We start from the raw sequence: 12,500 nt of genomic DNA, 5'->3' as shown, positions 1-12,500 counted from the left end.
CAGGACTACACATCTACATGGCTATTGGCCAGGAGGAGTCGAGAGAGTGAGAGAGACAACTGCTGGCTGGACGTGACGGGAGACGCGTGGTATAAGAGCACGTGACGGCGACAGTTAAGACCATGTGTTCATAGCTGTACTATATTGTAGTTTAAGACTTGAGCCCTTTCTTTTACTCTCTGAAGCCCATTACACACAAACAAGCGAGCTCTTTTGTGAAAGCGAGTTCCCTTGAGAGGAGACTTAGGGGCTCTAGGAGGACTTTCTCTGATTTAGGGAGCCCTTAACTGAGCCCTATACGTACTCCGGGCCAGTTCCCATCGTGGCCGCAGCAGCACGACACTGTAGCCCCAACCGTGCCCGCGGGAGCCACGGTTTGTCAGGCACCCCGCGGCACCCTCCTAAAATGTCACTCGGAGGCACCACACACCCTCTACTTTGCCGACATAGCATACTTGGAAGGGGAAAAAATAACAGAATAATGATAAACTTGAGAGGGAGGATAATCATAAATGGGCTGATCACCTGGATGACCAACCCGGGAACTCTGTGATACAAATTGATTCATTGGAGAGAAAAGAGAAGGAAAAAAAAAATGTCTCCACGACATTGTAAAATGAAAATAGAAAAAAAATTCTACCTGTATTCGTCGACTTAGTTTCACTGATAGACAGTATCTTATATTTACAAAGTCATTTATAATAAGCATGCTAGGCGATAAAGGAGAGGTGGTGTATTGCAAATACTTGATAGCTAGTTTTGGCGAAGCGTTGGGGCTACTGTGTCTTAAACAACCATATATTATAAGGCATTAAAATAATATATTGACCAAAAAATAAATAGTTACTAATCTAAAAGCATATATGTAGATATATATATTTTTTTGTTTCTAAAGAACTTAATGATGTGACTAATTAGGCATAAAGAACCAAAAAGGATCTATTTCTAAATGCCATTGACATGACCACTTATTCCTGTGAGAACACATCATCCAATTACTAAGATATTACAACAGTAAAGTACTCAAGCTCAACAAGGAAAGGTCAAGGTAAATGTACTGTCATTACTCAATAGCGTGACTACGGAAGTGGAACGAGTGAATTGTCTTTATCATAAGGGCTCGAGTACAGTACTGATGAATTGCTAAAAGGAATGAACTGGTATCTATCTAAATTCAGGTTGAAGAAACTATATATATATATATATATATATATATATATATATGTATATATGTATATATATATATATATATATATATATATGTATGTATATATATATGTATTTATATACATATATATATATACTTACATATACATATATATATATATATATATATATATATGTATATATATGTATATATATGTATATATATTTATATATACTTATATATATATACGTACATATACATATATATGTAAATATATACATACATACATACATATATATATATATATATATATATATATATATATATATGTGTGTGTGTGTGTGTGTGTAAATACATACATACATACAGATATACATATATGTGTATATATTATATGTAAATACATATGTATATATATATATTATATAAATACATATGTATATATATATATATATATATATATATATATATAACTTATACATATATATACATTTATATCATATATATTTATAAATACATATGTATATATATATATATATAACATACATATATATACATTTATATTATATTTATGAATACATATATGTATATTACATATATACATATGTATGTAATCTAAAGTCTGAAACATTATGGAAGATTATTTTTGATTTTTTATTCTCAGGAAACTGATCATGAACACATTCATTTATGTTATTACTTTGTACTAACATTGTTTCAGAATTTAGAGTATGGATAACATGCATTTCCTCGAGTGAATAATCTAAAAAGGCATTCTATAAGTCATAGCAAATGTAAAAAAATGTGGTGGAGGTAAAAATGTAATAAATATAAGAAGAATACAAACATGGCAATCTCCAATTTATCTGAAAGTTGATCTATTAACCATTATTCCTAAACTGTAATTTGACAACTTTTAGTCTGCTATGATTTGGTTTACAATATGCATGATAGATTTTCAGAATTTTGACTGGAATGTCGATCATTTTGTTATTTAGTTTATATTCATGATGGAAATTAAGAAGCCATCTTTGTATTCAGCCAGAATGTGGTGAGACGAATTAAAGGTGGAGATACTGAATTTGGTAATTACTAGGGAGTTGGTTGTAAATATTTCTTATTTGCTATGATATTTTTTTTTTTTTTAATGGGAGACTTAAACACAGAAGTGGAGTTATATTCTTATACATACACGTGTGCACAATCTGGCAATCTGCCCACAGATACATACACACTCGCACACATACATGCAAACGTACGTACGCACGCACGCACGCTCACACGCACGCACGCACACGCACACGCACGCACACACACACACACACACACACACACACACACACACACCACACACACACACACACGTGAACGCACGCACGCGCACACACACACACACACACACACACACACACATACGTAAATGCACACACACCTACACACAAACGTGTGTATGTATAAGAAATCTACTCTCGCGTTTTACATATAATGCGTAAATTGTCTGATCACATTCTGGCTATATGATAATTACATTAAATAAATGATTAAAATTTGTGAAAAAATATATAAATCTGATTTCTCAAAACTTTAACTGGACTGATCAAAATTGTTTTTAAAAATTAGCAAGTTTTGAATAAATTCTTATCATTAATATCATTAATATTATTTTTTAAATCTATCATTAGCAATATATCCATCATGATGGGAGCATAATAGCAATGTTCCTTTACTCACTTGACCAAAATAAGCCAAAGCTAACATGAATATTCATTACAGCATACTTATTAGACTGACAAAATTGACACTTACCTCTGACTCCCAAATGACTCACTAGAATGCTGAAAGGCTTTATCGTATATTGTGTTCCCACCAACTCAGGAATAATTCATTTGATGATTGATTCTTATTCATCCCTTAAACTTATATGAAAATGCCTGCAACTATAAATAAGGTCATGCACAAATGGTGAGTAGCATGTTTGGTTGTGGAGAGGGATGGTGTGTTTGTGTTTGCTTGTTTGCTTGTGTGTGTGTGTGTGTGTGAGTGAGTGAGTGAGTGAGTGAGTGAGTGAGTGTGTGTGTGTGTGTGTGTGTGTGTGTGTGTGTGTGTGTGTGTGTGATGTGTGTGTGAGTGTAAAAGATTCTCGTTTATGTACGTTTGTGTCTGTGTGTAAATCATTGTTCGTGTAGGTGTGAAAGACTCTTATAGAGGCTAATATTTGCTATCAACTTGAGAAATTAATAATGCTGTCTAGTTTTCTTTGTACTAGCTGGTGATATTATGTATCCTCTATATACACTTTAATGGGTTATACATTTGTTATCTTGTTATGTAAAAGGAAAAATAACAACGGATTACTGTAAATTCAGTTCAATCTTTTAGATGCCATTTCGTATGCATTGAGAAGCGCTAAAAGGAAACGTAGATTTTCATAACTTTTTTTACCAAAACAATTATACCAATTGTTTTCAAAACCTTAATTTTAAACTAGAAATGAGAAGACAATGATTTGATAGCTTAAAACAACCAATTAGCGAATTCCGAAGTACAGGGAATCACCGGGGAAGGCAAATCACAAGAATACTTTGTTGTTGAAATACTACATATGCCATTTCGCGTAATCTTTAGGATATAATCTAGTCCTAATGGAACGTCATTTTGAATTCCTTTGTAGATCGTGAAAAAATAGGGGTTGCAAATAATATCCTTGCATGATAGAAAAAAAGGGCTTTGTAACTGCAGTGCCTTATAGAGTCCATTTCATGTTGTAACAGAGGTAGACAGTTTGTGTATTTGTTTGTATGTGTGTATGTGGTGTGTGTGTGTGTGTTTGTGTGTGTTTGTTATGCTTTATGTATATTTATTTGATTGTGTTTGGTTGTTTTGGATTATGTATTTATGAGTTTGTGTATATGTATGTGGACATATATGTATGTGTGTTTGTGTGTGTATATAGGCTTTATATATCCAAAGAGACTCTCTTATTTTAATTAATCTGTTTAGTAATATGTGTCGGGGCGCTTGGGTGTTGCAATTTTGAGATTATACAAATGCAAGGTTCTTTTCTAATTAATCTTAATTAGATCGCACTCAGGTAAAACAGCAACACATTGTTTAGCATTAATAGTCATACAAATTACTGATATCATGAAAGAAGAGTCTCAAACAATTTACAAATGCATCTTTGTATTGGATGTGTACTGTAGTCTAGCGCCCGTGTGTGATAGAGTGTCATTGTACTGTAATGTGGTGTAGTGGTTAATGTACAAGTGTGACCTACCTCTCACACTGGCGGAGAGTCCATGACGCAATGATCCAGAGTGATACCATGAACACCAGCAAGACAGTGCCTGGACAGATGGTCATTAGCGTTTTGAGGACGAACCGCGTGTTGAAGTTGATGCGGTTGAGGGCGCCAATGCTTCTCGAGGAAGCGTCGGTGAAGAGCTGAGAAAGAGAGATGGAATAAAAGTTAAAGGGAAAAAATATCATATTTAAATAGCCAAAGAAAAAAAAGGGAAATGGAGAGTGAAAAAAAAAGGTTGCCGAAGTCAGGAACTGCGAGAAAATGAATAGCAATTGAGAAAACAAAACGCAGTAATGATACAGAAATGAATATAATATAAAAGCAAACTAGATAAAACAAAACAACGATGATAAATAAATAGATATAATATGTATTGAAAAATAAACAACACGATATCGAAATAAAAGTAAACACGGAGAGATGACAAGCATAGAGGAAAAGGGTCGTTAACTTCCGGGGAGGTGATTCACGAAGTGGTGTATAAAGTTCCCCTCCTCTGGAGACATCAAAAAAAAATATGTGGGTCAGACGCCAGCATAATTCTTAGGGCGGAGGGAGAGGAGTATGTGGGGCAAAGGGGCAGGGGGTTGAATACCAAATAAAGCCTAGATGTATGCCTAGGAATAAGGGGTAAGGAGGTAGGCCTCCGGCGTCGACCACAGACCCTCTTAAACAACATGAAGAAGATGCTGAGAGGAAAGACCTCGCGGATTCATCATCTGGCTGGAGCCTCCTAGACGAGGACCTCGCCAAGACCCTAAGCGTTTTTATGCTTTATCCTATTGAACCATTAGTTTGGGTAGGAACTCGCGAGTGCCGAGTTGTCCCTATCCAGAGGACCCTACAGGAAGCCAGGGATCTCGTCGCTGGGTATGGCTATGGTAGGGGAATTTAGATAGTGTTTAAGTCCCTTTAAGATGGTTTTAGTGTGGCAAGATGGTATTCTAATAGGAGGTTAGAATGACAAGATGCTACATATTCACTCACACAGTATTTTCATTCAGTTGCCTTCTACCTTACTTAACATACTAAACACACAACTATATGCTTTTGATAAAGAAAACTCCAATCTCTAGAAACTAGATGGCTGAATAACCTTTCGCTCCTCTGTACTAAAGCATCAAAAGCCCTTCGCTGATTCCTCCTAATTACATAAACTGCCCATAGTGCCCCCAACTAACATACCCCTTCCCACACTCTTTCCTACATACCCTGTCCACAGTGTTCTCTGCTTATATAACCCTTTTAACAGTGCTACTTACGTCCCTCTTCTCAGTCCTTCCGCTTACATAACCTTTCCCACAGTCGTTCCTGCTTACATACCCCTCCTTACCCCCTACTTGCATACCCCTTGTAACAATGGCCCCTGCTTATATACCCCTCCCCATAGGCCCCCCACTACTTGCATACCCTTCTTCCTTCTTAAAGTGCCCCCTACTTACATACTCTTTGTCATAATAGCGTCTACTTGGGCACCCGTTCCACAGTGCCCTCTAATTACATACCCCTTCTCAAAGTACCCCCTTAACCACACACACCCCTTCTCCAAGTGACCTCTACTTGCACACCCCTTCCCAGTGCCCCCACTAACCTTAGAGTGTAGCAACATGACTCGACATATAAGGTAGAGCCGCAGGAACATTGGCAGGGAGAGCGTGATGTCGATCGGGACCCACTGGGAGTCGACCACCCCGCCCTGGTTGGAGAGTTTGGTGGTCCAGAAGAAGGAATATTCGCCCGGGATAGGATGTACTGCGCAGATCAGGAGCTCCATCACTATCCGCGCTATCCTCTGCCACGTCATTGCGATGCGCCAGTCGTCGGCGCAGTTGTCAATCATGAATAACTGTTGGAGGAAAATTGGGTGTTAAGATTGTGCTGGGGGTGGGGTGGGTGGCGATTTATAAGTGGTGTAGCAATATCACACACACACACACACACACACACACACACATATATATATATATATATACATATAAAGTATATATATCAGTAAAACATATCGGAAATATTCTGACAGAAATGTAGACGTACATTGCGGAGTGAGTATTTATATGTAAAGATATAGCATATAAAAAAAAACAACAACCAAATCGGCTTCAAGTAAAACGGCAAAAAATCGCTCCAGACATATGCCATAATAAACGACCATTCAATAGCATCAACATAAAGACACACAGCACATATGATGCCGATATATGGCCCTCTGACCACAGAATGACCACGGCATCACCAAGTATCGGTGCCTCGCTGACGAGTTCTCAAAAAAAAAAAAAAAAAAAAAAAATGGGGGGCTTAAATGGCTGATGTTGACAGGGTTGTGGATGGGAAAACAGATGAGGAGTTCTGTTATAGACAGGGGGGAAAGGAAGATGATTGACAAGGAGAATGATGGAGGATATATAAGCTACTGTGAAAGTTAGTCATACAAATATCCTATTATATAACCTACGTGTCACAACTGGTCAAGTAAAGAAGTATGTATGAAGGGGCCAATTAACTTGTCCCTTGCCTTGCTAAATCGTTTTGAATGAATAGAACATTTGCAATATGCGTTTCTCTAACTCCCTCAATAAATATGCACATTTCTTCATATTTAAAATTTCAATATTTTTATATTACTTATTGACTGAAAGGAATTTCTATTTTTAGTTGTTCTTTTAAAATAAATACAAATAATCTTAAGTTTTACAATAGGTTGAATTAGTCTAGACTTCTGGTATTTCTAAGCTTATTTGATATAGGAAAATCACAATTACCATTAATATGTATTTAGAATTGCACTGTGGATAAATATTAAGTACAAACCCTTTGACACCAGCTTATATATCTTTATTATTATCATTATTTTATCTAATATACTTATTATTACTATTATTACTGTTATTATTTTACATTTAATACCTTCCTAAATATCTTATCTACACCGCAAAAAGATCCAATTTGTGCATAATCATAAAGGAAGACTCAGAGAAAATGTGCAACAACATATCTGCAAAGGATGTTCCTAAACCGGTCTTTGTATTTCTTGCAGACGCGACTGAAGTCTGACCTTCAGGCTTGAAATATTGAATCTGAAGGTATTCTTGTCTACAACTGCGTCTGCAGTTAACAACGACACCGATTACCAAAATATCTTCGAATTCGCTGGACAGAATGACAGTTTATTGTTTTTGTTAAAGAGCATTATCTCTCATAATATTTGTTGTTTTACATAATATTTGTTATTTTTTATTTATTATCATTCATAACATTTATTAGTTTGCATAATATATATATATATTTTTTTTTTGGCATAACTCTTATTCATTTTCACATTTATAATTTGTTCATAATAATCATCATTTTGCATTAATTTTCTCGTTTTCATCACATTTGTTATTTTACATAACGTGTATTATTTTTCATACCATTTATCATTTTCTATACTTGCCATTTTTCATAACATTTATAACTTTTACATCTATTATTCTTTATAACCAAAATATCACATTTCTCTCTCGTATTGTACCACATCTCTAGATACGGATTCCACACTTGATTGTTCTGTCTCTATGAATATATTAATGCTTAGAGATAACTTATGGTTTAATCACGGTTTAATTTTGGGCCGCCAGTTCTGATTGGATAATGAATAGCCAATCAAGGAGCGTCTCGAGATTCAAGATGACACAGCGATATTAATGATTATTTTTGTGGTAACGGAGACTCACGTAACGAAGAATGGAACGGGTTTACGTTGTATGCCGTTGTTGTTGGATGGATGTATGTATGTGGGGAAAAAGGGGGAGGGGGGGGGGGGGGGGGGAGGAGGAGAGGGAGAGGGAGAGAGGGAGTGAGAGAGAGAGAGAGAGAGAGAGAGAGAGAGAGAGAGAGAGAGAGAGAGAGAGAGAGAGAGGGGGAAAGGGAGAGAGAGAGAGGAGAGAGAGAGAGAGAGAGAGAGAGGGAGGGAGGGAGGGAGGGAGGGAGGGAGGGAGGGAGGGAGGGAGAGAGAGAGAGGGATTTAGGGAGAGAGAGAGAGAGAGGGTGGGAGGGAGGGAGGGAGGGAGGGAGGGAGGGAGAGAGAGAGAGAGAGAGAGAGAGAGAGAGAGAGAGAGAGAGGGAGGGAGGGGGAGGGAGGGGGAGACAGGAGAGAGAGAGAGAGAGAGAGAGAGAGAGAGAGAGAGAGAGAGAGAGAGAGAGAGAGAGAGAGAGAGAGAGAGAGAGAGAGAGAGAGAGAGAGAGAGAGAGAGAGAGAGAGAGAGAGAGAGATGCCTTTTCATCAGACGTACGTAGAACTGTAATGTAATTCCACTGAAGACTTAGCAATGAAACTCGTCAATTGCATTTATTGCTTTGTGAAGTTATTTATTCTCAGTTTGGTTTGTACCTTTGCATGGGCTATCGTAGTTTAAGAATCTATTGAGTTGGTGAATCATAAAGGGAACTCTAAAGGAACATAAATATTTATACATCATTGTAAAAATATCCAATGCAAAGGTTGTTTTTTTAAGGATAATTTACCTGAAGTTATATCCTAAATACATATTCTTATATGTAAAACTTTTACATTTGAATTCGAGGATAAAATAAATCAAATGATACGGAAAATTTACATATCTTTTCGTACTCAATACTACTGAAGGTACAAACTTTTAGTAGGACTTTCTTATAGCATTATGAAATACAAATTTCTCTTTTACAGTATATTATACAGTTATATCACACGGGATATTACAAAGTTAGGGTACAACTTTGGGATATATAATAAATTTACCTTCTGATATACCATATGTTATGAAGTAGCTTAATATCTATTCGAACCCAATGATAAGGCAATTACTCTGGAACTGCCAAATATGGTGGGGTATATCCGTAGAGTTTGATATGTCCAGTACGTGGAAGACCGTAAATAGGTGAAAAATGAAAGAGTAAGAAGACACAATCATAAATAACTAACGATTAATAAACTATAATAATTTTTAGGAAATACACAAATAAAAAATCGTACATTAAAAGAAATAGATAAGAAACGTTTAAACTTTTCTTCCAGTCCCTCTTACGTCACCTTTACGTCACTTATACGTCATCAAGGTGTCAACGAAATGTCACTAAAACGTCTGTGCTGTGCCAGAGGATTATCCTGAACACGTCAGATTCATGTCACCGATCGTGTCCAAAATATCATTGCCAAATTAGACAGAAAAAGAGAGAAAATATAGTATTCTATCTATCTATTTATCTATCCATATATCCATCTGCCTATCTATCTATCTATCTAAATGTCAATCTATCTATTTATCTATCCATTTATATGTCAATCTATCCATCCATCTCCCTATCTATCTCTCTATCAATTTATTTATCTATATATCTTCATTTACTCATTTTACTGTTCCACCCCGAGTTCTCCATAATATCAATTATTATGCACTTCCTTCGCACTTCTATCCATTTCATCCCAGACTTCAGATGGCTTGTCGTTCAGAAGACTGCTGCAATATTCATGTTTACCTCTTGGATATGGTAGCTGAAAATGGGCGAGAGAGAGGGAGGGGAGAGGGAGGGGAGAGGGAGGGAGAGGGAGAGGGAGAAGGACGGGAGAGGGAGAGGGGAAGAGAGGGAGGGGGATATGGAGATAGAGAGGGAGAGGGAAGGGGAAAGGGAGAGGGAGGGGGAGAGGGAGAGGGGGAGGGGAGGAGTGAGAGAGAGAGAGAGAGAATGGATAGATGGACAGACAAATACACAGATGGAGACAGTAGACAAATAGATGTAAACAATGTACAAACAGAGAGACAAACGCAAAAAACACACACATATCACCACGCACATACACACAAACTATCAAACACGGCAGCGCCCCTGTCCACTAATACCTCTCTCTGTCTCTCTATCTCTCTCTCTCTCTCTCTCTCTCTCTCTCTCTCTCTCTCTCTCTCTCTCTCTCTCTCTCTCTCTCTCTCTCTCTCTCTCTCTCTCTCTCTCTCTCTCTCTCTCTCTCTCTCTCTCTCTCTCTCTCTCTCTCTCTCTCTCTCTCTCTCTCTCTCTCTCTCTCTCTCTCTCTCGCTCTCTCTCTCTCTCTCGCTCTCTTTCTTTCTTTCTTTATCTCTCTCTCTCTATCTCTCTCTCTCTCTCATTCTCTTTCTCTCATTCTCTCTCTCTCTATCCCTCTCTCCCTCTCCCTCTCCCTCTTCCTCTCTACCTCTCTCCCTTTTCATCACGCAATATTACACCTTCTCATGCTACCTTTTCCCTACCGCTACTTTCCTTTACTCTTCGTCTGAGAAAGCATGTCCCAAATCTGACACATAACCCACGCCATCCTATCTGTTCGTCTTTAAGAAGGGCCAAGGATAATTCACGTTGGATTCGTCGGCAGTACTTTAACCTCAGGAGATTTCGGAGAGAGAAGCGCCCTTCATTTTACTTTTGTTTGTCTTATTTATTTTATTTTTGTTTTCATTTTGAAGAGCGTTTGGGATAGGAACTAAGGATATATGTACGGTTACGTATGCGTACTTTCGGGCATATATCCGTACATGTGTGTGTGTGTGTGTGTGTGTGTGTGTGTGTGTGTGTGTGTGTGTGTGTGTGTGTGTGTGTGTGTGTGTGTGTGTGTGTGTGTGTGTGTGTGTGTGTGTGTGTGCATATATATGTATGTATATACATATTCGTATATACATATACATATTTACATATAGTTAGATTATTAGATAGGCATATATATCTACACACACACACACACACACACACACACACACACACACACACACACACACACACACACACACACACACACACACACACACACACACACACACACACACACACACACACACACACACACACACATATATATATATATATATATATATATATATATATATATATATATATTATATATTGATAGGAGCTTATGAGACAAAATCTGATAAATAAAACAACTTCTATCCCAGCTCGAAGAAAATACCATCCAGTAGACTCCTACAAAACACTACTCCTCCATCGACCACCGCCCTTGCCCCACGCCTCAAGGACCCAAGCAGAAACTCCCCCTCCTCCTCCTCCTCCTTCAGGCATTCGGGAGACGAGAGGCCAAGATAAGGTGCGAGGAGGGCGCGAAGGCTGTGTGAAAGAGGACAGGACGAGGAGACGCCCATTACAAGGAGCATAACCCGCGGCCGAAACGACTTCTCTGCCGACTGCGCTGGGACTTGAGGATTCCGATAGCTTTTCTTACTGCTTGCTTGTACCTGTGTAGCGTGTTTTTTTTTTTTTTTTTCTTTCTTTCTTCGGTTTTGTTTCTTTCGTTTATTTCTTCTCTCTTTTGTTTTGTTTTGTTTTTCTTTGTTTCTTCTTGTTCTTCTTTCGTCTTCGTCTTTTTCTTCGCAATCGTCCTTTTTCAGTTTTTTTTCTATGTACTGTTATTATTAGCATTGTTTGTTTGGTTTGTTTGTATTTATACATTAACGTACATACACACATACATACATACATACAGCAAGACAGATAGATAGATAAAGATATATAGGCAAACACATACACACATATATATATAAATAAATAAATGAATATATAAAAAAAAAAAAAAATATATATATATATATATATATATATATGTGTGTGTGTGTGTGTGTGTGTGTGTGTGTGTGTGTGTGTGTGTGTGTGTGTGTGTGTGTGTCTGTTTGTATGTATATCCCTCTCTCTCTTTTCGCCTTATTCCCCAGGCCCTCACTCTATCTCTGATGGTCTGCTTGCGTGTGCATATCCTTGCTTAAAAGATAATAATGATTAATAGATTAAAAAAAAAAAGTAATTGTAGACACGTAGACAGATAAACATATCGATAAATGCATTCCTGAGACGCCACAAAAACCTGCTCGGTAGTCGGTATGCACCCCCCCTCACCCCCCCCCCCCACCCGTAGCCACCCTCTTTTCTATTCTACGGATCATTGACTCTCTTCTGTCGCTGTATCTGTGGTGACTTTAAGAGCTAACTAACTGGAAAGGAGGGAGACTCTCTCATGTTTCCCCACTAACTTTAGTGCTCTCTCTCTCTCTCTCTCTC

At 37.6% G+C, this 12,500-nt stretch overlaps 1 protein-coding gene across 1 annotated transcript in view; it reads right to left on the bottom strand.

The window, feature by feature from the left end:
* The window catches only part of LOC125036842 (small conductance calcium-activated potassium channel protein-like), a 653,126-nt gene that overhangs the window by 15,502 nt on the left and 625,124 nt on the right, over window positions 1-12,500 (bottom strand). The window contains exons 4-5 of the mRNA XM_047629718.1: window positions 6,043-6,297; window positions 4,425-4,591 (exon numbers count right to left, since the gene is read on the bottom strand). Coding sequence (XP_047485674.1) covers window positions 4,425-4,591; window positions 6,043-6,297 — 422 coding nt within the window. The remainder of the gene's footprint in view (window positions 1-4,424; window positions 4,592-6,042; window positions 6,298-12,500) is intronic.

Source organism: Penaeus chinensis, chromosome 22 (genome assembly GCF_019202785.1).
Source record: "Penaeus chinensis breed Huanghai No. 1 chromosome 22, ASM1920278v2, whole genome shotgun sequence".
Lineage (NCBI taxonomy): Eukaryota > Metazoa > Arthropoda > Malacostraca > Decapoda > Penaeidae > Penaeus > Penaeus chinensis.
This window is presented reverse-complemented; position numbering and strand designations above follow the sequence as displayed.